At 49.0% G+C, this 24,608-nt stretch overlaps 8 protein-coding genes across 8 annotated transcripts; 5 read left to right on the plus strand and 3 right to left on the minus strand.

The window, feature by feature from the left end:
* Positions 1-1,004: 1,004 nt before the first annotated feature.
* On the minus strand, positions 1,005-3,761 carry FPOAC1_010756 (uncharacterized protein; the record flags this gene model as incomplete). Its single annotated transcript, XM_044855145.1, has 3 exons — positions 1,005-2,837; positions 2,892-3,599; positions 3,666-3,761. 3 exons carry the CDS (start codon positions 3,759-3,761, stop codon positions 1,005-1,007), a joined length of 2,637 nt encoding a protein of 878 aa, XP_044702458.1.
* A 335-nt stretch (positions 3,762-4,096) lies between these two features.
* Positions 4,097-7,422, plus strand: FPOAC1_010757 (uncharacterized protein; the record flags this gene model as incomplete). The annotated part of the gene is made up of 3 exons (XM_044855146.1): positions 4,097-6,008; positions 6,058-6,188; positions 6,391-7,422. 3 exons carry the CDS (start codon positions 4,097-4,099, stop codon positions 7,420-7,422), a joined length of 3,075 nt encoding a protein of 1,024 aa, XP_044702459.1.
* A 600-nt stretch (positions 7,423-8,022) lies between these two features.
* FPOAC1_010758 (uncharacterized protein) lies at positions 8,023-10,139 on the plus strand (the record flags this gene model as incomplete). The annotated part of the gene is made up of 5 exons (XM_044855147.1): positions 8,023-8,202; positions 8,258-8,344; positions 8,396-8,700; positions 8,752-8,960; positions 9,013-10,139. The coding sequence occupies 5 exons, from the start codon at positions 8,023-8,025 to the stop codon at positions 10,137-10,139; spliced, it is 1,908 nt and encodes a 635-aa protein (XP_044702460.1).
* Positions 10,140-10,842: 703 nt separating this feature from the next.
* FPOAC1_010759 (uncharacterized protein) lies at positions 10,843-12,668 on the plus strand (the record flags this gene model as incomplete). Its single annotated transcript, XM_044855148.1, has 4 exons — positions 10,843-11,058; positions 11,108-11,138; positions 11,189-11,613; positions 11,664-12,668. 4 exons carry the CDS (start codon positions 10,843-10,845, stop codon positions 12,666-12,668), a joined length of 1,677 nt encoding a protein of 558 aa, XP_044702461.1.
* Positions 12,669-13,196: 528 nt separating this feature from the next.
* Positions 13,197-16,052, plus strand: VMA1 (H(+)-transporting V1 sector ATPase subunit A; the record flags this gene model as incomplete). Its single annotated transcript, XM_044855149.1, has 7 exons — positions 13,197-13,763; positions 13,882-13,936; positions 13,999-14,020; positions 14,126-14,174; positions 14,239-14,323; positions 14,376-15,940; positions 15,996-16,052. 7 exons carry the CDS (start codon positions 13,197-13,199, stop codon positions 16,050-16,052), a joined length of 2,400 nt encoding a protein of 799 aa, XP_044702462.1.
* A 426-nt stretch (positions 16,053-16,478) lies between these two features.
* On the plus strand, positions 16,479-17,291 carry FPOAC1_010761 (uncharacterized protein; the record flags this gene model as incomplete). Its single annotated transcript, XM_044855150.1, has 1 exon — positions 16,479-17,291. The coding sequence occupies one exon, from the start codon at positions 16,479-16,481 to the stop codon at positions 17,289-17,291; it is 813 nt and encodes a 270-aa protein (XP_044702463.1).
* A 353-nt stretch (positions 17,292-17,644) lies between these two features.
* Positions 17,645-18,923, minus strand: FPOAC1_010762 (uncharacterized protein; the record flags this gene model as incomplete). The annotated part of the gene is made up of 2 exons (XM_044855151.1): positions 17,645-18,796; positions 18,900-18,923. 2 exons carry the CDS (start codon positions 18,921-18,923, stop codon positions 17,645-17,647), a joined length of 1,176 nt encoding a protein of 391 aa, XP_044702464.1.
* Positions 18,924-22,440: 3,517 nt separating this feature from the next.
* On the minus strand, positions 22,441-24,603 carry FPOAC1_010763 (uncharacterized protein; the record flags this gene model as incomplete). The annotated part of the gene is made up of 3 exons (XM_044855152.1): positions 22,441-24,259; positions 24,311-24,325; positions 24,593-24,603. 3 exons carry the CDS (start codon positions 24,601-24,603, stop codon positions 22,441-22,443), a joined length of 1,845 nt encoding a protein of 614 aa, XP_044702465.1.
* Positions 24,604-24,608: the final 5 nt, after the last annotated feature.

Here is a 24,608-nt window from a genome sequence, read left to right on the forward strand (position 1 = left end):
TCACGGGTGGCCGAATATGGTGGATAGGTGCTTGACAACAGATCAAAACAAACAGGCAAGATGGAAAAGACCGAGAAATTAAACAAATGCGACTCGTTTTCACGAGCTGAGTTGCTTTCGTAACCCGGCCAAAAATCAAAGGACCCTTACACCCACCCTTATAACGGAGGACCCTGACCCCGGTCGTGATAGCTGCGTGGACTAAGAAGACCCTGACGTGGCTGACACCCGCTGTGGCTTTAGTGCATGGGGAAGGCGGCACAAATGGTCCGAATCATGTCGTGATTGGTACAAAAGGATAACTTCCTGGTAAATAGTGGCGGTGCATGCAAATCCCCTTGCGGCTTCGGAAATGATCACTTTGAGCATCAGACGTGGCTTTGACCCAGTTTGGTGCATGGTTAGACAAATCATGTTTATTCGGCTACTACCTTCTGCCAACTTTTGCTTCTGAAAACAGGGAAACTCAGCTGGTGTGGAACACTCCAAGCGGGGGCTTCCTGGATGGTGATCTGGCTGTGGCTGATCCTGACAACAAACTAGCCACCTCCATCTGTCACACCGCATGGATAGACATGAAACGCTGGCTGAGGAGACAACAAGGCTTGACAACTCATCCCATCATGTGATAACAGAATGTATGGAAGAACAGTCGAGACCGTGAAAAAGTTGCCTTGATGATCCATCCGAGATATTCGGCTTCTTCTTAGACTCCAATCCATATCCGAACGCCTGTATGCAGCCCATTCTTCATTGTGTAACACCGCACCGTCTGGTGTCTAATCCTACATGAACCGTTGCGATGCGCCGAGGTCATGAAACAGTCTAACCAACAGTTTTCCGTGCTAGCTTTTGGTTGGCTTCTGTAGCTAACTCTTCCTCTTTGGGAATAGGGTACTGGATGGGGTTTGTAGATAGCCTTAGCGAAGCTCCACGGTCCGTTGCCGAGCAAGCGACTGGCCTATATGTACATGGATGGCTACTGCCGATGGATTTGGAACTCCTCAACTGTTGCGTGGTGGCGGCTGGTTACTACCTTGCGGCCCACCTCGAAGATTGATCTGCCCTATTCGTGACACTATGTTGCTGCCAACTGCGTCAACAGCACCCCGGGGTGAAGTCAGAGTTGGACCTTCTGGGGCTGTTTCTTGAACTCGGAAGAGCTTAATAGAAGTCCCGTTCCATATTCCCATACTTCCTCTCGAAACTTGCATCTCGTTTGTGAATATAACTCCCCATAAAAGAGACTCATACCAGCCCAGAGCGAGCTGAGACCACTCAAATGAGTGTACGCGAGGGGCTGAAGGTTCGATACCTACAATTCCAACACCTGAGATCTGCCGAAGCGTTTCTGGTGTCGGGATATCGGCTGCCAGTTCTTGACGCGGCAAGAGAGCTGAGACCTGTTGGATAATGGTGAGGATTGTATGCAACGGCAGTTCTAGTAACCAGCTGTCAATCCAGTGAGCCGTTGGCTCGAATGCACCCGCCTGTGATTGCCCTGATATTGAATGCCCACCCAAACTTGTGGTGCTATTCTGACGTGAGAAGCTCGGAACACCGGCTGGCATCTTACCGCGGGCCTTCTCAGACATCCCCCTCAACTGAGTTGGGAGAGCATCCTCAGCATTGGGAGTCGATGATCTCCTGGAAGGTGCTTCACTCGAAGTCGACCTTGCAGGAGTCTCTTGGTGCTCTTCATCATCACTGTCGTCATCCTCTTCATCGTCGTCATCGTCGTCCCCAATTGCAAACGCGCCGTCTTCTGGGACTTCTTCCAATGATGAGTGGCGCGGGTGGGCGCTGCCTGGACTTCTCAGGCTGTCGACTGAGCTGCGAACGGATGTAGCCTCCAACGGATCAGCATGATGTCCAGAGTCTTTTCTTCTTCTATTTCGTCTCTCGATCTCTTCTTGCCCACTCTCCAGAGTGAATGAGCGTAGGGCCTCGACTCGCTTCTTATTCCTGAGGATAGCAAACACAAGTTCGGGATTCTTGCGATATTTGTTCTCTAGAATGGAATTGATAGACTCCAAAAGCGAGTGCAAAAGGGTATGGTTGGTCTCATTAGCGAGAAGAAACGAGGGCGAGGACATGGAAGAGAACAGCTGCATCAGTTTCGAGCTGCTAGTGCTACTCAGGCCTTCGAGGTAAGGGGCGATGTTATTAATCACCGCCAACAGAGCCGGGTATATCGCCGACAGCTTTCCTTGGCTCGTGGTGATCAGATTGTAGATGGAGTGTATGAGAAAGTCGGCATATGTGCCCCTGAAGCCTGGCACACGAATGGAAACTGGCAAGCTCTCCTGCCCTTCGAAGTACTTGTTCAAGTTGACACCGAAATTCGTCTCTACACTTAGAGTCTGGAGCAAAAAGGCGCACATACGCACAACTCCCTGCTTGGTAGCGTCATTTTTATACTCGAGGGCATAGAACAGGGCGAGTACGACAAAATCGTGCGCTCTCTCGGTATCCACAATGAAAGATCGGAACCTCTTGTTGCATTGCAAGATCTCCCAAAAAAGCATCAGTATCTCAGGCGCAAAATGACCAGAAGACTGAGTACCCGGTAGATATGAAGTCTTCTCTTGAAGAGGTTGGTTTAGTATCCGGGTCATTCCATCAACGATGAATTGGAAGTCTTGAGCCCGATGCAGCCGACCTAGGAAATGACGATAAGAGTTTTTGGGCGAAGGATTCGACGGGCTTTCGGGAATGGGATACAGAAGAAGTACCAAAAGAAAATGCAAAGAGTATGTCACAAGCATTTGCTTGCCATCCTTGAACACAAGGGTGTTGTAAGGGACGCGCCAAGTTGCAGGATTGTATTTTAACGTCTAAAGCAAAGCAAATTAGCATTCATCCATGCGAGGATATATGTGCAGACGGACCGTATTGAGCAGAGAACAGAGCACGGAGAGCACAACTTGTTTATCTGGGCATGCACATAGATGAGTCAAGGTTCGCACACCAGTCTGTGGAAGGACACCGGCTGTCATGTACAGGCTCTGGCCAGCCAAGGTCAGGAGAAGGCGCAGGATTTCTGATCGATTGCTTTCATACTCCTTTGTTGTCGCGACAGCCGTATTGCATCCCACGCCACTCTGCCATATCGCATAGCTGACCTTGGCCCGTCCATGTGCCTGCCGCGGCAATGTCAAGTCGGAAAAGAATAGCAGATCCACCAATGTATCAACCAGCTCTTCTGCAAGTGGCTTGACCTCTTCAAAATGTGCGGATTCGGCTTTGCGCTCGGCTTCCTGGGCTTCGTCGAAGAGGATTTCATTAGCAATAGCAGCCTGCCGAGTGCGCTTCCTCCGCTGTCCCCAGAAGAACTGCTGTTCCCATTCTCCTAGAGAGTCTTTCTCATATAAGTAGGGCAAGATCCGGGTCAGGACCCGGACACAATTCAATGCCTCGCGCTCCGGAGCGAGTTCGGGGTCAGGAAAAGATGGATGATGACGTAGTATGAATAGGCGAGAAGTGACGGCGAGGATAAGGGTTTCTAGGTTTTCTAGGGCGCGGTCGCGAGTCCTTCGAATATCTGTAGGCGTGAACAAACTAAATACGTCCTCGGAAGATTCAGGGAGCTCCCAGAACTGGAAAGCATAATGTTAGCACACGAGCTACACTCTCAAGACAGACTCATGGTGGAGTGAACGAACAGAGGTCCAGTAGGCATCATCTGCGGGTATATGTCGTTCTTCGCATAATCGAAATATGCCCCGTTTGAAAACGAGCTTAGAGTCACTCGCGCCCATTGTTATTGCATGAGAAAATACCAGGAAAGAGACAGCGCTTCAAGAGGAAGTCTTTGTGATGTCCTCTTGACACTTTGGGGGGGCGGCTCCAGGATGACGAGGTGTCGCGCTACTGTATGGGAATGGATACCTTCCTTGCGTGCCCGGTGTTTTAGCTAGCCAATCACGTGTCATAGCTTCATATCCGAGATATTACCGAAGTCGTTGATGCTTGTATAGAACTTTTTTTTTTAATAGGTACATTTGGAAGTCCCCTCCATTGTGAATCGTCAACCCTGATTGACTTTTTTCCCTCTTCCCCTTCGGCGTTGACCAATTTAGTGAAGGACGCCTCAATGCTTCGAGTTCGGAGAGGCCTTGGCTCTCCAGCCGGCTTTGCAAGCATTTGTCGACCGTATGTACGATATTCTCGACAATGTACACCCTTCCGATCGTTTGCGACAGACCCCAACGTGGACAATGCTTCTGAACTACCTACAGACTCCAAGTCTCACACTGAGAACATTCCGAAACCTCTCGACTCTACCCCAGACTCATTACAGGAACGTCTGAGCAGAGCACATTTGAAGGAGGCACAGGAAGTGGAGGAACAAGTGGAAGCTGTTAGTAATGACGCCAACTTCAACGAGGCACTGGATGTGGTCCGAAGAGTTTATGGTGTCGAACATAAGGAAAAGAAGAAGAGGGGATCCAAGTCCCAGTTCCAGACTCAAGAATCAAGTAACGCAGAAGAAATAATCTACGAAGACAATACGCTTGAGATAGATTCATCAGCGGGAACTCAACAAACTGCAGTATGGACCTCTCTGCGCGAGAAACTACAACAGAAGATATCACCGGCATCCTTATATACGTTTCGATCCACTCATGACGATTCCGTCGCATTCGTCACCGATCAGGATGGCGCCTTTCTGCCCAGAAGCAAGGACACAGTGCAGGATGCCGAAGCGACAGAACAACAACTCTTGGACGAATTAAAGGAACAGACTGGAAGCGTGAAGACACGCGATTCCAAGCTGAAGTCTGGAATAAAGAGACTCCTCCCCAGGGAAATGACGCTGCAACCAGTCGAAAAGGTTAGGGCAAAAGATGTTCCTCAGCTGGCCTACAATCTGGAGAAGGTTCTGTTCAACGCTGGGCCTTATCAGCTCCAAGATAGGCGCACCCAGGTTTACAATTTTGACCCTTACCTGGGCACAATCATGCCAGTAAAAGAGTTCGATTTCAACGCATTGAAGGAATATGTGACTTCTTCAAAGGATGAAACGTTGACAAAGCTGAGTGCGAAGCACGGTAAGAAGTACTGTGGTTCAACTTCAAGTATGACATCCATGCTCGCACAATTCCACTTCCTTTTGTCAGATTGGAGGAAACCAAACTTTGACCAGTTGTCAAAATCCTTTAGAGTTGAATTTGAGTCGTTCACCATGCTGACCCGAGCACCGGTGGCTGCGTTCGCACGTTACAAGGACGGTGTGTATGCTATCGATGCCGACAAGGAGTTTGATACCGCGAATGTCCTAAGTATGCTGGGGAAATCCATGGAAAAGCTCCTGACTCTGCCAAAGGAACACTTTGAAAAGTATAGGAGATCTCGCTCTCACGAGCTCTCGGACGAAGAGAAAAATGCCGACGAAGCTTTTCATTACACCACCCTGGGCGATTTCATGATGCGTTCGCAGCTTGATGCTCGCGATAAAAGGCTCCCTGGCACTGGTGTCTTTGATCTCAAAACACGTGCTGTTGTTACCATCCGCATGGACGTAGGCGATTACGAAAAAGGCGTCGGCTATGAGATTGATTCCCGATTCGGTCAATGGAATTCATTCGAGCGCGAATATTATGACATGATACGAGCGGCGTTTCTCAAGTACTCCTTGCAAGTAAGAATGGGACGCATGGACGGCATTTTTGTTGCTTTCCATAACACCGAACGGATTTTTGGGTTCCAGTACATTAGCCTTGAGGAGATGGATCAAGCTATCCATGGAACAATGAACCGCAAGGTTGGTGACGAGGAGTTCAAAGCAAGTATCGGTCTCCTGAATGAGCTCTTGGACAGAGCTTCGAAGAAATTCCCCAAGCAATCGCTACGACTCCATGTTGAAACAAGACCGCTGGACCCCGCCGTATTGTACTTTGTGGCTGAGCCTGTTAGTGAAGAGGAAATGCAAAAGACTCAAGACAAGGGCAGAGCAGCGGTAGACCGATTCGAAAAGCAAATTCTTGGTATATCGCGCGACAAAGGTCAGGACGGGGAGCCGAACCTGGGGGGGGGATATTGCTTCCCTTGAAGAAGAGGAAAGAATCTTAAAGGGCATTCCAAATCCTAAACCCGTTGACACCCCCGAAAGGCAGAAGTCCTGGGACGAGATGATGGCCAAGGTTGACCAGTTCGTGGAGAACGATGCGGCCGGGCTGGCCAACGTGAGAGAGGGCTATCGAGCAGGCCCTCCAACAGAGCGGCCTGCTCGCAGGGAAATCAGAGGGGGAGAGGCATTCTTATCTCAACGAACTTGTGGAGGCCTTGACTGAGGATTTGGGGGATGGCAAGGAAGGGGCTAACGAACCACAAGACGTCAATGAAACAGAAGACGTCCTCAACAATCCGGCAGTACATGACCCACAGCAAGCCACAGCTTCTTCTCTAGAAGACAGCGAGGGCTCCGCACCAATCGAGCCAAACTCTGAAACCGAAACCCTCCTGAGGCAGTTGGACGAGGCGTCTCAGGGCGCTAGTTTTGACTTTAACCTTGAATCCCAGAACGTTGAGTCTGTTGAGGAGGCGGTTCCTAGCCGCGTCGAGGACAATGAGATTGTGGTGGATGATATTGCTGGGGAAGATGACGCATCTGCCCAGACAGTCGACAAAGTTGTCGAGGGAAGCGTCGAGCCAGCGACCGACATTGTTTCGCAGGATGCTTCTTCCCTCAAGGATCTCATCCTTAAGGTTGCCGAAGGTGTTGAGGTTAACACAAGTAACTTGAGGACGTTTGAGCGAATTCTGTCAGAGCTGGTACGAGATCAGAAGCAGTTGAGTAGCGAGATGGACGAAGATATCGACGACACCCCGGCGGCCACGGACGACTCCAATGAAGCAAGCCAGTTACCCCCTGCAGGAGAAGCAAGTCCTGACCAAAAGGTACCTGGAAAGTCTGAAAAAGAAGTGCTAGGCATGTACGTCACAGTCCGCAACAAGGTCGACGGCCAGATTGTGAAGCGTGTCGAATGCCGGAACCTTGGAGAGGTGCCCGACTGGTTGGTAGAGTACACAATTACGGAGTTCCCACCAGACCGGGCGCAAAGGATCTTGACCCAGATGAAGGGTCGCCGAAGAAAGGTGATGGATCTGGACCCCAGTACGCGTACCAAGCAATGGTTCAAGATGTGGAATGGGCAATTAGAGGAGCGTACTCGAGCTGGCAGGAAATCTAGGCGTGTGCTCACAGAGAGGGAGGAGGAACGAGGGATCAAACTTGCGTGGGACGACAAGATAGAGAAGTCTGGCAAGAAGACCACCGAGCGCAAGAAGAAAGCTGAGTCCAAGAAGAAGGCCGAGCCCAAGAAGAAATCCGAGTCCAAGAAGAAGGCTGAGCCCAAGAAGAAAGCCGAGTCCAAGAAGACGAAATCATCAAAGAAAGACGAGATCGGGACGGATTGAGGTAAATGTAAGATAGCATGACGGGTGTTAAAAACTTACTCGTGTTGGAGTAGCGAGCTCCGTGTACAACTATTTATTATATGTCGGCTAAGATGCTGCGCGTATCTTGCATGACTTTCCAATTAAAATACTTAGAGGGTAGTTAACGGCTGTATGAAGACACGCAAAATGAATTCAAGATAATTATGCCATCTAATAAAACGTACGCTTTGAGCATTTTATAGTACATGAGTTGGTAGCTGAGGCAGATGAGGCTTGGGGCAATTCATCAATAGGTATGAGTCGGCAATAGCCTTTCACTTCTTAGTTAATGTATAGTCCTCGTGGTATAGTTTGTGTCAATAGATGAGTAGTTATGGTGACGTTATCCCCAATACATCCTTGTCTAAACATGCTGGGTCTGAGTTGGTCATGTGGGCGTTGTAGCGGCGCGCCAAAGCTGGTCCGGGAGTCTAACATACCAAGGCCCGTTCATTCATTCATTCATCCGTTCCTTGTAGTTGTCACTTGAGACGCGAGTCTGATGATGAATCAACATCAAAATTCTCTGCCATAAACCACTTGGTTCTTTAATTTCCGATTGATTCTGATACAGCAAACATGCGTTTCTCAATAGCTCTGCTGCCCTGTCTTGGCGTGATAGCAGGCGTTGTCGGAAGCGACGGACCAGCCTTCGTCCCCCAAAATATTGATGATATTCAAAAGACGCTATATCGAAGCGATTGGGCGGATCGGATATGGAAGCAAATACAGGGCGTTTCGTCTTGTTCAGGATGCCAGGTTTGTGATGCTTTATAGGTGCCAAGTCGTGTACTAATACCTACCTATACTACAGGGTCTGTTGTTGACATTCAAAAACCTTGCGAATCTAGGCGACAAAACATTCGTGCGTACGCTTCAGGATGTTTGCAAGAAGTCAAAGGTATTTATGCTTCATTCCCGTACATAATGAATACTAACAACCCTGTCTCAGGTCGAAGAGGCGGATGTCTGTGATGGGACTATTGAGCTCCAAGGACCCATCATTGCAGAAGCTTTGAGAAATGTCGCCATCGGCTCAAAAACCGCACAACACTTCTGCGTTACGTTTCTTGGCCTTTGCCAATACCCTGCTATAGAAGAGTGGGATGTTCCTCTACCACCTGATAGGTCTCACCTAGAGCGCCCAGTCCCGAGTGGGCAAAAACCTATCCAGGTCGTCCATTACTCTGATATTCACGTCGATCAGCTTTATACTGAAGGGTCGAATTCGAAATGCAACAAGCCCATATGCTGCAGGTAATTTTGAACAACTCCCTGTTTATATGTCATATGGACTGACTTTAGTAGGCCCTTCACAGAAAATGATGAGCCTGGAAAGACAGACTCTCCAGCTGGGCCCTTTGGCGAGCATACCTGCGACTCTCCCGTCTCTCTGGAACACAGCATGTACCAGGCCATAAGAGAGATTGTCCCAGACGCCGCTTTTACTATCTTCACCGGCGATATCGTTGATCATTCGATCTGGAACACTACATGGGATTACAATGAGCACCAGAGTAAGTATTCACTACTATACCGTCGAACTTGCCCCTCGCTAACTCGTCCAAGTTATTGAATCATATGAGAAAATGGACAAGCATCTTGGTATAGTTTACGGCACAGCTGGAAACCACGAGTCTCATCCTACAAACGCCTACCAACCTAGCTCTATCGGCGACGCGTCATCTTGGATCTACGACCTGCTTGCCGGGACATGGTCTCGTTGGATTGGACGCGAAGCAGCTTCCAAAGCAGCGGAAATAGGTGCCTACTCCACCAAGTATCCTCATGGAAACCTTCGTGTCATTTCTCTCAACACAAACCTGTACTACCGAGGCAACTTTTGGTTATTTCAGAAAAGGATGATCCGCGATCCTAGTAAACAACTCGATTGGCTTATCGAAGAACTCCACGTTGCCGAGAAAGCTGGAGAGCGTGTTTATATCATCGGGCATATGCCTCTTGGTGATCGGAATGCATTCCACGACCAATCTAATTATCTGAACCAAATAGTGAACCGATATTCGTCAACTATCGCGGCCATGTTCTTTGGCCACACGCATAGAGACCACTTCCAGATCACATATAGCGAGGCCCCAAAGAAGAGCTTCAGCAATGCTCTGCTCACATCATACGTTGGCCCTTCACTTACCCCAACATCCGGCATGCCATCGTTTCGTGTTTACGATGTCGATCCTGTCACATTTGCAGTCCTCGATGCCACGACTTATAGCGCTGACATGAACTCGCCGACGTATCAAACCCAGGGCCCCGTGTGGAAGAAGTACTACTCTGCGAAGGAGGCGTACGGGCCGCTTACGAACCCGCCACTGACGGATCCTAAAGCAGAGCTTACTGCAGCATTCTGGCACAACGTCACAGAAGTATTTGAAAAGGACCAACTGGCTTTTGATAATTTCATGCTGCGTTTAAGCAGGGGTTGGAAACAGCCTGTGTGTAAAGACGAGTGCCGAACATCGCAGATCTGTTTGTTACGAGCTGCACGAAGTCAGGATGGCTGCGACGTCCCTACGCTAGGTTCTTCGTACCATACAAGAATGGAGGATGCTTCTGAGAGGGATGAATGTGGCATCTCTGTCATCCAAGCGACATTCTCTGCACTAGTAGCTAAAGAAGGTGTCTTGAGGATCCTGCAGGAGCTATTGGTAGGTTTGGAAGTCAAGTTGCACGGATGATGAAGTACTTCTAGTTATAAAGATGAAATTCATGTTCATATCCCCTTGTTTACCGAAAGACGTGTTTCTTATACTTCCCATCGGCTAAACAATAGGGACTTTGGTACTTTGTCAAGGTGGTTATAAATGTATGTAACTTGGTGTCCGTGGGATCTGTTCGTGTGTTGTCTCCAACACATCCACCTCGACCCTTATAGAAACAAAGTGTCACTAGCAACGCCCGCAACCGCTCCCAAGCATACAGATCCATGTCAGCTTAGCAAAAGATCCTACTCTAGTGTTGATAATGCGTCTACTTTTAGTGTACACGGGCAATCCTTCGATTTCCCTTATCCATTTCACTTACACCGGACACATAAGGAAGCGGGAATCTCGGTTGTCGGCCTTGCGATGGTGAACAATAAGCAGATTCGGACACATTTTCGGACACATATCGATTGATGAGAAGCATCACCCGGCAATGCCATCTTGATTTGCAGTAACAGAGTATCTAAAAGCTGACAGCTCTCAAGTTGCGTTTAGCCTGCCTACGTGAGAATTAAGCGCCGATGATCCGTAGACGCGAACATCCACGGTGTTCTAATTGCAGAGTCAGCTCTGGATATATATATATATATATATATATATATATATAACGGTGTTGTTGCAATCTCTTTTCGTATACTTTTTTTCTTACTTGCCAAGATATCGCTTACTGAAAAAGATGGCTTCCTCACAGAATCAGCAACTCGGTTTTGATGTGTGCGTAATAGGAACAGGGGCACTTGGTCTGTTGGCACTCAAGAATCTTCGCGAACAGGGGCTCGATGCCAAAGCATTGGAGAGACATGAGCACATAGGCGGAACATGGCATGCCTCTCAGAATGCCGAGCAGACTACTGCATCAGAATACACTACGGCAAATACTTCTAAGCAGTGTGTACGTTTCACTCAGTTGCGAGTTACAGATTAATGCTAATAATATACAGTGTGCTATCACAGACTTTCCTATGCCTGATGGTAAGTTGACAGTGTTCGATGGCTACATGCAGAAAGCTCACCGTTGTCAGAATTCCCTATGCATCCACCTCAAAAAGACCTTGAGCGATACTTGGAATCTTATGCCAAGAAATTTGATCTTTTCCCACACATTGAATTCTCAATCTCAGTCGACCACATCGAACGCGATGAGCAGCAAAACAAATGGAGTGTTTTCACAAAGAACGTCAAAACGGGAGTTGAAGAGGTCAGGTCTTACAGTCGTGTAGTGGTCGCTACTGGCATGCTCAACACCAAGCACATGCCACACGTCAAAGGCATCGAGCAGTTCACAGGAGACACCCTTCATTCGAGGCAATTCAAGGATGTGTCCAAGTACCGGGGTAAGAATGTCATCGTCGTGGGAGTTGGTGCAACTGGCGTTGATTCAACTTCTTTTCTCGTCAAAGCCGGAGCAAAAAAAGTCTATGCCAGTCATCGAGGGACTGTTTTTGTTGTAAGTCTTCCTCACCAAAGATGTCACAAATAGATGCTAACTTTACAAAGCTCCCCAGACGAGTCAAGGGACAATCATTTGAGCATAGTATGAGTCGTCGCATAGCCATGTGCATGAGAGCGTTGGGCAATTTCTCGCCTGCGATACTCGCTACACTCATGACCAAGATGATGGTTAGCGTCCGCGATAAAGAGTGGCCAGTGATGAAAGATGTCTTGAAAGATAGGCCAGTCGATGGGGTCTTCCATCGAATACCGCTATTCTCCGAGGACCTAGCGAACAATCTCAAAAATGGCAGTGTCAAGTCGGTAAGGGGTATCCTAGAAATTACTGGACCAAAGAGTGTCGTTCTCACCGACGGTACCATCCTCGAGGATATCGATGCCATAATCTTCTGTTCGGGTTACGGCTACGACTTCTCCATCATCAAGGGCCCTGGGGATCCAACTGATCCAGCTATTGCCCCTGACCATAACAAGAAGATCGAGGCGGCCGAATATTATCAAGATGAAAATAGGTTTGCTCGTCTATATCATGGCTTTATGTCGGAGCAGTTCCCTGAGTCTCTAGCATTCATCGGCCATGTAATCCTCATGAAACCTCCATTTGTGTTGTACGACCTTATCACCATGGCCCTGGCCGGTGTGTGGTCTGGAGGTTACCCCATCGCGAACGAACAGGAGAGACGCAAAGATATCGATGCCCACTATAACTTTGTCGTCAGCGTACTCCGACGAGGCCCATTTCCTCATCCAGGGTTCCGTTTCAGGATGGTCAAGACTTATGAGTTTATCAACCAAGCAGCAGGCACGGGAGTGACAGACCGCCTGGGTTGCTTTACATGGGAGGCCTGGAAGCTGTGGTGGAATGATCGAAAGTTTTACAATCTTCTCATGGGTGGGACTGATGTGCCTGCAGTGTACAGGCTATTTGATACTGGTCGAGGTCGGAAGCCATGGGCTGGTGCAAGGGAATGGATCATTAAGACGAATGCCGAGATCAAAGACTTGGGAGAGGCCTGGAAGAAGGAGAATGAAGACAAGAAAACAAATTGAAGAGAGTTCATAGCATGATATGATACATTTGTATAGTGTTTTGATATGTTTTTAGTTATCATGAGTCCTTCAGGAAGGGGTAGTATGCTCTCCCTTGAAATGTAAACATGACGGAATAAGACCTATATTCTTTGGAAGACGATATGTTTTGAGGAATCAGATCAGAAAGTAGGTTGGTAGTTGTATCAAGCAATTTCTTGTTATATATAAAAACAAAAGGACTTAATTCTACCTACTAAGTTGTCAACCTATCGAGTCGATTTGTAGTTGGGTATCGTATTGTTTGCATGGATTGAGATTATGTTATGCAGCCTAGTTAGACTGGGCGCTACTGTACCCGTCCAAGCGTTCCAGCCAACCTAAACGTTCCCTTAACCAGATCTCAGCTGCATATAGAATTGGAGGGATCCGCATCTCTTTTACCCTGATCAACAACAGCATCGGCGACCACTTCACGCATTCACTTCCCATAAGTCAATTCTACATTTAAATTCAGCCACAAAAAAAAAGGACTACCGCCTGTAGCTTATGCTCGGTATTCGTCCTACTCTTAGAGCGAGGCGTTCCCTGTTGGATCTTATCCGCACCAGAGGCGAAGACGACGAAGACGACAACAGTAGCCATCGAGAGCAAGGGAGCGACGACCAAAGCCCCGTAAGCAGGTCCCGGTCCCCGACCAGCTCCAGGGGCTCCAGTGGTGGCCGTTTCAGCGAAAGCTTCAGTGATCCAGCCCCCGCGCCGCCCGCTAATGTTGCTGCTGCTGCTGATGATGACCCCACTCCCGAAGCTGCTGCATCGTCATCATATCGACTCCACCCTGGAGCTGCTGGTTCTGCTGCTCCTTTAGCGTTGGTGCATGTGGATGTAGCTCGTCAAGTGCCTCTGCCAAACTCTCCACCACCACCTCTGTCTACGTCTGCGTCTCCGTCTCTGTCTCCATCATCAACACCTCAACCTCCATCTCGACCGCCACCTTCGTCGACCTTCTCCCCCGGTTCGACATCGCATTCTATACGGCCACAGTCGCCGAATTTATCTATCTCACCTAATAATCAATCCGATAACGCGCCAGTTTCGCCGCCCAACATGGCTCCTGTGCGTTGATTCCCGACCTCTTCCAAGCTTTCATTCAGAACCTTGGCCCGATGCTTGTTGGCGACACGGCGCAGACTGCACTCTTAGTTCATTGACGCTGACTTTTGGTTTCTTGCAGAAGAAGGCTGCCAACAACAGCAGCAAGTCCAACGAGGACGATGGATACACAGCTGGTATGCTCGATCCAGCCTCCATGTTTCAAGGTACCTTGCGGTGTCGCTAATACTATTTGCAGGTAAAATCTACTCCATCTCCGGGTCAGTACCTGCCGATACACATGTCCTGCGTCAATAACCAGTCGCAAAATGAGCTCGTCGAAGCTAGCTCGCCGACATCCAACATGTTATACTGACTTTCTGCAGTCCTGTCGTCATTGCTGAGGACATGATTGGTGTTGCCATGTACGAGTTGGTCAGTTGCAGTCAACCACCGCAGCCATCATCATCCGCCAAAAACTGACACGATACTATTGTAGGTCAGAGTAGGACACGACAACCTCGTTGGTGAGGTTATCCGAATCAATGGCGACCAGGCCTCTATTCAGGTTTACGAGGAGACATGTACGGCAATCCGTGATAAGGTCCAAGAACTATAAGCTAATCTGCATCGCAGCCGGCGTCATGGTCGGTGACCCCGTCTACCGAACCGGAAAGCCCTTGTCCGTCGAGCTCGGTCCCGGTCTGCTCAACGGTATCTACGATGGTATTCAGCGTCCCCTCGAGGCCATTTCCAAGATGGCCAAATCCATTTACATTCCCCGCGGTATCGCCGTTCCTGCCCTCGACCGTGAAAAGAAGTGGGAGTTCACACCTTCCGTCAAGGTCGGCGACCACCTCTCTGGTGGTGATGTTTGGGGTTCCGTCTTTGAGAACTCTTTCCTTGCCAACCACAAGATTCTGTTCCCTCCTCGCGCCCGAGGAACCGTTACCAAGATCGCCTCAAAGGGCGAGTACACCGTTGTCGATAACATCCTCGAGGTCGAGTTCGATGGCAAGAAGACCGAGTACCCCATGATGCAGTCCTGGCCTGTTCGAGTGCCCCGTCCTTCCAACGACAAGAAGTCTGCCGATCAGCCCTTCATTGTCGGCCAGCGAGTCCTCGACGCCCTTTTTCCCAGTGTTCAGGGTGGTACCGTCGCCATCCCCGGTGCTTTCGGTTGTGGAAAGACTGTCATTAGTCAGTCTGTGTCCAAGTTCTCCAACAGTGACGTTATTGTCTACGTTGGCTGTGGTGAGCGAGGTAACGAGATGGCTGAAGTATTGAAGGATTTCCCCGAGCTCACCATCGAGGTCGATGGCCGCAAGGAGCCCATCATGAAGCGAACCACGCTTATTGCCAACACTTCCAACATGCCCGTCGCAGCCCGAGAAGCTTCCATTTACACGGGAATTACGGTGGCTGAGTATTTCCGCGACCAGGGTCTCAACGTCGCCATGATGGCTGATTCTTCTTCCCGATGGGCTGAGGCTCTTCGAGAACTCTCAGGTCGTCTGGGAGAAATGCCTGCTGATCAGGGTTTCCCCGCTTACCTGGGTGCCAAGCTTGCCTCGTTCTACGAGCGAGCCGGTCGTGTCCAGACCCTTGGTTCTCCTGAGCGCGAGGGTAGTGTCAGTATCGTCGGTGCCGTCAGTCCCCCTGGTGGTGATTTCTCCGATCCTGTCACGACAGCTACTTTGGGTATTGTGCAGGTCTTCTGGGGTCTCGACAAGAAGCTTGCTCAGCGAAAGCATTTCCCTTCCATCAACACCTCTGCCTCTTACAGCAAGTACAACAACATTTTGGACAAGTACTATGAGAAGAACTACCCTGATTTCCCCCGACTCCGCGACCGTATCAAGCAACTCCTTTCCGACTCTGAGGAGCTCGACCAGGTCGTGCAGCTTGTCGGAAAGAGTGCTTTGTCTGATCCCGACAAAATTACTCTCGACATTGCTGGCCTGATCAAGGAGGATTTCCTCCAGCAGAACGGTTACTCAGACTATGACCAGTTCTGTCCCATCTGGAAGACCGAGTGGATGATGAAGCTTATGGTCGGCTTCCACGATGAGGCTCAGAAGGTTATTGCGCAGGGCCAGAGCTGGGCCAAGGTGCGAGAGGCTACATCTGAGCTACAGGCCAACCTACGACAGCTTAAGTTCGAGGTGCCTACCGACGGCCAGGAAGCTATCACCAAGAGAGTAAGTTATTCGCCATGTATGGCCTTTTACATGCGTGTACTAACACAATTCTTAGTACGAGGAGATCCAACAGAAGATGACAGACAAGTTCGCTGCTGTCATGGACGAGTAAGACCTGAGCAAGCTGCTGGTTATTTCTGTCTTGAAGCTATAGATGAGTCATGTTGTGGGATGGGCCAGGACATGGCTGGTATTCGATTACTGTTTGCGCCGCCCCGTAGCTTAGTGTATGCATCCAATATCAATTTGTTCGAAATTCGAAACCAACTCTAGTTTGTGATATTATCATAGCATAGTATGTGGGTCAATGAGTGAGGTTAAAGTGATGAGCTGATGTGGGGCTATATGCAAGTTATTCTCACCATCAACTTGTAGACAAGGATGCTCTCATACTTGCAACTGTTGAAATTGAATACAGCGTCGTTTATATATACTTTTTTTTATAAGCATTCAGCTGACTTGAAATAAACTCTGTCCCGCTCACGCTCACATTACACCTTTCTTCTTTATCCTCTCTCAACCCCTCACTCCCCGAACAATGTCCGAAGAGCTTCAAGACGAGGTTGAAGCCATCAACTCCATCTATGGTGATGGTAGTCTTGTCCCATCAGACGATGACTCTTCTGTCTATATTCTAAACCTCCCCGGTGATGCGTCCTCACTCCGTCTCAAGTTCCCTTCAAATTACCCCTCTCAACCGCCCACTGTTCTCGGCACGCACCACAGCTCCGGCGGCGTCAAGGGCGCTGGCGCTCGTGATCTGGGCCTCTTCCGCGATGCCTTGGCCGAGGTCTTTCAAGAAGGCCTGGTATGTCTTTTCGATGCGGTGGAGGAATTTACGCGGCGTGCCGAAGAGCAAAAACCAGAACCTCAAGAGATGGAACCTCCAACTACTTCAACGCCTGAGGAGAAGTACTACGAAGAACCAGATTTTCCGCCTCCAGGATGGGTTCTCTCCGACCTCGTCACAGAGTCAAAATCAACATTCCTAGCACACGTCGCACCAGTCACGTCGCCTGATCAAGCGCGCTATTACGTCCAACTCCTTCTTGCGTCAGACAAACGTATCCGTGGCGCTACGCATAACATGACAGCATGGAGGATTCGCGGGCCTGGCGCCTCAAGCTTCCAGGACTGTGATGACGACGGGGAGGCCGCTGCAGGAGGAAGGATGTTACATCTGATGCAGGTCATGGACGTCTGGGACGCCATGGTAGTAGTGACGAGATGGTATGGCGGTGTTCAGCTGGGACCTAGAAGGTTTGCGCTCATCAACGCTGTAGCAAGGGACGGGTTGGTCAAGGCTGGTTTGGTGAAAGAAGAGAAGCAGGAAAAGAAGAAAGGGAAGTAAATCCCTGAATATCAAGGGAGACTTTACGCTTGAATATAATATGGCACGAAAACGGAAATACACATCAACAATCAATTGTTACACTATTTGGTATCAAATATGGAACTCAACCGCACATCCCTAGGAACACCATTCAGACAAGCAATCCAACCCGCTTATCGCCCATATTGGAATATCTAGAAATTGCTTGTTCCCGCACATCAATCCCAAGCCCTCGACTTCACAGCAAACAAACGCCATTTCCTTTGCGCCTCTCGTTAGCTGCTCATCTACTATGAGCATTTCGTTATCGTACAGCATATATGTCACAGATGTCCTTCTTCGTTTGTCGTATCAGTATCAAGGGCCCGTGGCTAGATTTCATCGCTCAATAAGGGTTTTAAGATACTCATTGCCCTGACGGCCTGCTCCTCGGAAAGGATCACAGCACCTGCCTGTGCAGTTGAGAGATATGACAGCTCAGAACTAGCAGCTATCTGCGGATCCTGCACCAGTATGCCAGCGACACCACATACGATACCAGTGGCCTCAAGAGGAAGGCTCTTAAGATCGAGGAAAATTGGGATCAAGTAGGCGTCAGTATCACCAACAAGCGAATCACCAAATATGTCGAGAAGGTTCTTGTCGAGTAACAGGGACGGTGGGTCATCCTGGGCCAGAGTAACAGACATGAATCGAGGCTGTGACACAAGTGCTGAAATAATGCATGTATACAATTTCGTGTCGACGTTGTCTGCCCAGCTGGGTCTGCGGCCGTTCCCAGTTGCGTGTCGACTAATCGAAGGCCGCTGGTGAGTGAAATTTGCAAGCTGCGACGCTTCACGGCCAGAGCATTGCACCAACTCTAGTGCTTCCTCGAGGTTGGGGACCACATTCCTCTTCTTCAGTGTGCCGAAAATGCGTGTTTGCAGCTCAGCGACATTGAGTGGGAGGCCCTCATGGGGTGGGGATGATGCTGGCAGCCCACCACCTTGCTTTTGGCTATTCGCGGCAGAGGTAATAAAGTTCGATTCGTTGTCTGATAGCTCGAAACCCTTGTCTATAAGGGATTTGACCACATTCTCGCGCTCCCTTGTCGGTACCAGAATAAAATCCGAGTAGTAGGTAGTGATGAAGAAGATGGGGATACCAGCAAGGGCAAGTGGGGAGGTCAATTCCATGACACGGCCGCCTGCATCAAGTCCAGCACTAATAACGGAAAGGACCATATAGGATTCCTTGGAAACAGAGACGATCTTTGCAACGTCGCGTGGCAGGGTCTTGAGAACTGGCTCGAACACATTCTGGGCCCATGAAGTGTGGCAGACAACTGAACACTCTAGAGGGGTAACACTGATGTTGAGAAAGCCATGCTGTCCATCAGAAGTAAGTCCTTGTAACTCGTACTCGGGTGAGTCGCGCAGGCCTCCTGTACCTTGCGACTGTGGCAGCAGTACTCGAAGAATAGGCTGGAGGAGGCTCGAGTAAAGGCTGAGGGGGATATGAATCAGCGTGTATGTCCCATCCTAGAGTGCACAAGTTAGAAGGAAAGTAGGCTACGAATGCGCAAAGGGAAATGCGAACGACAAAAGTGTGAAGCATTCTATGTAGAGTGAGTGTGAGACTTACAAGGAAAGATACCTGCGCGTTCATGATGGCCGACCAGCATTGATGGTCCGGGGTCTTTGTACTACGAATCTAGTCAAGGCGACGGCTCGGCGCAATAGGATTGCGTCTTTTGCGGCGGGATTGCGCTGGTGAAAGCCGACAACAAATTGGCGCGGAGTCGAAGTCGAACTTCTGACTGGATCATGAAGATGTCTCGTACGTAGTTCAAGTATATGTTGTAAGGTTTGGGCTAATAAGGTTGGAGAAGAGAAACAAGAAACAAAGAAACGGCCAATGCCCGAAAACCCGGTAAACTTTGCTTTGTTGAAGCGTATAAAAACAAGGTTTGAGTGTGTGAAGAAGTTTTCAAAAGGTTACGCAGCATGTAGTTAAAGAGGAGGGTAGAAGAAGAACTGAATGCAGGTCCAGTCCAGACAATGGAGGGTACGATAAGGGTAAACCCGCGTTATTAACTCTCCTCCTCATTGTACGTAGAGTACCTCGACTGTAACTATCGCTATCTCTAAAGCCGAACGGGTAGAGCACGTCCCTCGATCGAGCCCAGCCCTGCAGACAGACAGGGTTTTGCCGTCGCAGACAAGGTGCGGGCCATGACCAACTTGGGAATTAACTACCTGTTGAGTTGGCAGAGGTCAGACTAGACTAGTAGGATATGACGGCAGCAACGTTAGTGAATACCTACTAACTACTCCGTACAGAGTACCTACTAAGTCTACCTAGTATGCATGCATGGGTGTGGGTGGTAGGGGTCAGCGTAGGCGTTAGTTAAGGGTATTCCGGGTGTTAGCACTGAAGCATTGACTGGGTTTTGACTGAGTTAACCGTTGCAGCCCTGGCTGACAGCCAACAACTATCTAGAATAGATAACTACCTACCTATTAGCTGGCAGTGCTCTGAGTAAGACCCTTCAGTGGCATTTCAGAATGATGCGGCCTTGACAAACAAAGATTCTTTCTCCTCGGGAGATGAACACGCTCGCATCAGGGAGGCCGCTCGAGGGTGGCTTGACTGCAGACATTGACCCAATACCCGATGCGTGAAGACACATTGGTCCAGTTGGTACGGTAGAGACCGAAAGAAAAAAAAAATACAGATGGCGTTCGTGATCATGGCCAATGTGGTTCCACGACTTGGCCGGGAGAAAGGAAGCATCAATTGTCCTGCATGTCTCTACGCTTTGGGCTTTGTTTTCATGAATGCAGCGATCCAAAGTACCAAAGTAACCAGGCAGCACTGCTTTAAAGCGATCCCGGTGTCACCACATCATCACCGATAGAAGATTGCTCTCTTTGATATAAGCGTCTGATGGTGCTTCCGTGGCAAACAAGCATAGAGTGTGGTGGTGCGTGGGGGCTACCTCAGCAGAGCTAATAGTAGAAACATCGGGAGAGTAGGACCCCTTTCTTCTGCGCAAGACATTAACAATTGTCATTCATGCATGGATTGAGCCGAGTTAGATTCAGAGCGATGGTTAGATATCACTAACCGTCATGCGGGACAGGGCCGGTTAGCAGACCTACTAATGTTTATGAATTTTTATGACAGGAACCACTTTCCGTCTGAAACAGTGCTTTTGGAGTCAAACACTAAAAATTGTTAGATGAATTGTCTGTTGTTTTCGATGAGCACGCTGTACTACATTGCATGCAACTTCATCTTGTCAACCAATCGTGTATTGGTCGCTGATTCTATTGGGTAAATGCGCGACCCGTGAGGTCGGGTTTGTCAATCAGGCCAAGAATATCAAGGTTGGTGGTGGTGGTGATGATGATTAGATGAGGTGAGCTTCATGATTTCCCGATTAGAACAGATGCCTTTGGCTCTTCCCTGTAGGTAAGTCAGGTTGTTGGGGATCACCCGGTCATTAGGGTAAGTACAAGTCACCGTGATGCGTACCTAGATGTATCTACGAAAGGCGGCTCGACGACGATGTCTTGTGTTTCCTTCACCTCGGAGACGTCGTCACCTCTCAGACTCATCACCTTTGTGGCCAGGTCTAGTTGGATCAGCTGTAAATGAACCTTGTCTACAGAAGAAACCTGAGCCTATTACTTTTCACTATTGCAACCATCCCAGCGACCCCAGCTTTTCGTGTAATCCTCGCGACTCGCACCCAAACCCAGGATCGGTACAGCCAGCCTCCTTCATTCACAACTTCGCCGCACGATCGCATGGAATCTGAAGCTTCCATCACTCCACAGCACACACAGATTGAACACCCCAGTGTAAGCCGCCCCTGATCTGGACACCCTGCCTTGCTTTCGGCATCAACAAAGAATGGAGTGGCATTATGCTTATGCCTGAGCCTGTCAGCTACGCCTCGAACCAGGTGTTGCAGAATTTCAACAATGAGATCCATAAACAGAACACTGCCTATCATGCCTCAAAGCAGGCTCGCCGCCGTCACATTGCATGACTCTTACCTTGCGGCACATGTCTCGATACTGGATCATATCGTCTCGGTAGACGACAACGCAACATTTCGATCTTACTTCGCGGTAGATGTGCTCCCATACAAGTCGGGTGATGTAAATTACCCCACGAAAGATGCCATCATGGTGGATGCAGATACCACTAACAAAGCTCTAGCTTCTGCCGTAGTGTCGGGATCCAGCTTCTTCTGACCCCTGTCGTGCTGTCAACATGTCGCAAATGGCACCACAGACTCGTGCTTCATAGCGTGACCACTTACCAATATTACCCTACTCAACATCCAGAACTCCAGGTGACGCAGTCTGAATATGTCACACTATCAACCTCTAGTGGCCTATGACGATATCGTCTGGCTCACTGCAACACTAGAAACATCTGTACCTACAGGGCATTTCATCCCTGCAGGTCATAAATTCCTATCCAACGACAAACACAGAATAGTTACGAATCATCTACAAGATGGGTCAGCGCTACCAGCTGTCAGAAAAAGAATGTCCATTGTAATGCCTATCAACAGAGAGGGTCTTTTGTCCCGCTCCTTGTGGGACAGCGCCAAGTGGATTGCGATAAAGAGTCCCAGTCTTACACCTCTGCATATCGTAATGCGATCCATTCTATCCTCCGATTGCCACAGGCTGGCTTGCTGATGGTTGTTAGAACAAGTATTTATACTCATGATTGGGCATTGGAATAATGTTCGGGATAACCTATTCTGTGGCATCTGATCGACCTCATAACTTCCTATCTTGTCACATCCTTCAGCAGTGACATGACTGGACTACTGGAGTAACGTTGGGCGAGTGTAGGGGTGGTTCATGCATGACATCCCCCTGTCTGGGGAAGACAGCCACGCCCTACTGTACGTAGTACATACACAGTACTGCATCCCCTATATCCAATGGCAAGCAGCTGCCAAGTCTCTTTGCTCGCCTGTTCTTATGAGGCCAGCATTGATACGAAAACATTGGACTTGTTACCTCCCAATACCTTGACTAAACATGGATATTCTCTTGACGCCATAGCACGTATGATATAGATGCGGTAAACGTCGGCAATGGCGTTCAGAGTCTTATTGGTCATTCCTATTCTAAACTAGCTCAAAGTTTATCTATCGCTTAACTCCTACGACAACCAGGTTTCTTGGACTCAGTCCATAGTCAAACACCGTTTCGACCCACGCGTGACGAACAAGATCGTCGTGTTCTTTGAGAAATGTCCACCGGTCCGACACGATGAGTGATTCGACCGCCATAGCGCTGAAAGCCATGAGACTCCAAATAGCGCACAACTCCTTCTTTCGTGGCAGATACTGGGCCTCATACCGTTCGATCTCTTCGTCTGTTATATCGCCCATCTTCTCCTGCATAACTTCCGCGTACTGCTTGTATTCAGTGTTGGTTGTGAGTTTCTCAACTGCTCCGTGGACATAAGATTTGAACGTTCCATAGCAACTCTTCCGCAGCGATCCAATAATTACAGGATTGGTACTGATGTCGAAGGGACTTTCGCTATCATCCTGAGCGGATGATGCAGTGTCTGCTTGTCGGTTTTCCCTCTGGCTATCCCCATGCCGGATCTTTCTTACCACTCCTCGGTCAAGGAAGATCTTTTGCAAAACTGCTCTGTAGAAATGCCGGGCGAAGAATCCTGCGCTTTCCTTCTCGGTCCAGTTTTGTGGCGCCTGGCAAGCCATCATACGAGCCGTGATATTGAGTCGCACGCCGTCTCCCTGATATGTTGAGAACTTCTGGCTCATGGGAAATCCCTGCGGGTCATGCTTGTCCGATTCTCGAACGAGTCGGCCGTTAACAGCTTGAAGAGTCGGTCGCAAGAAGGCATGTTTGTATGTAGGTGGACCAAGTTTCTCAGTCATCAGGTTGTAGCAGCATCCAACGATAGCCACAGCTCGGATATCTGGGTTAAGAACTAAAGAGCGGATCCCAAAGTGCGACAGGTTTCCGCAAGAGTGGATTGACATGGCCATCAAGCCCAGATCCTTCTTTTCGGCTTCTGAATCGCTTTCGTTGTTGATTTGAGCGATTACTTCACCCAGCTCGCCACTGTCCAGACGGCCTGAAATGTACTGAACCGACCCCTTGCCCTTTTCCAAAGTATATTCTCCTTCGAGTTCTTTGACAGGTTTGAACTCAAAGGCTTCGTCTCCTGCCACGTCGCGGATAGCCTTAGCCAAAGCTTCCGGGTCGTCTTGGGCATCAGGCCCTCGTGCTTCCAGGATCTTTGTCCATAGCTTCTTGTTCCTCATAACCTTGGGCTTGACTGCCAGTCCAGAGGACATGTCCAGACCTTTTGCTGCATTTACGTTGTTCTCTCGTCCCTCGACAGCCACTACGTGCCGGTTGTAGGGCTCACTTGCCATGGCTCGGCCAAGGTAGTTCTGGCCACTTCCAAAGTCGACGTAGTGGGATATTTCGTTCCCATACTGCTCCCTAATGTCGTCCGAAAGCCGAGAAAGGTAATCAGCAAAGTTTGTGACTTCATGGTTTTTCTTCACATTCATGCCTATGGCTACTGATCGGGGAAGAGTAGGCAGTTTGTCTGTGGGTGGCGTGAATGATCGGCCAAGCGAAAGATTTCGAACTGTTCGAACGTATTCTATGAAGCTCTCCGGTGGCTGTATGCCATCATAGTTGAGGCTATCCAGATCATCGCGCATGAGAAGGTCCAAAAATTCCATGAGACCACATGAGAGAATGAAAGGGTGCCATTCTTTAGGGATGGCATAGTGAAAGAGGCCAGGCTCAATAGTAAAGAAGTCGAGGATGTGGACACCACCGCAGAGGATTTGGAAGGTTTCAGAGGTTCTGACAAACTTGAGAAGCTCATCGATATATTCGTCTGGTGACGAAAAATCACCATTGAATGGCAATGGTTTCTCCGGTATCATTTTGACTGGTATAGGAGTTACCCTGGAGAGCTGTCAGTCACAGTATTGGGGTTTCGGAAGTTTATACACTCACAAGTTTTGATCGTCCCTGTGTAATTTGATATTTGTATTTACACTCAAAACTTGCTGTCCGGGTTTAGTTACTCCTGTCTGTGATGTTTATGAGATCCGTCCGGTAAGTGAGTTTTTGAATTTTGTGTGAATGTGTATATCCTGAGGAAAAATAACCCACAAACTGGCTCAGTCTACTCCGTTTCAGGTATCCTGATTTATAGGAAGTTCTGGGCGAAGTTTGACTCCAAGGACATGACTTCTGGAACAGTTTTTTGTTTTTTGGAGAGTTTCAGTCATAAACATTATTCTCATTGAGG

The sequence above is a fragment of the Fusarium poae genome, chromosome 4 (genome assembly GCF_019609905.1).
Source record: "Fusarium poae strain DAOMC 252244 chromosome 4, whole genome shotgun sequence".
In the NCBI taxonomy this organism is placed as follows: Eukaryota; Fungi; Ascomycota; class Sordariomycetes; order Hypocreales; family Nectriaceae; genus Fusarium; species Fusarium poae.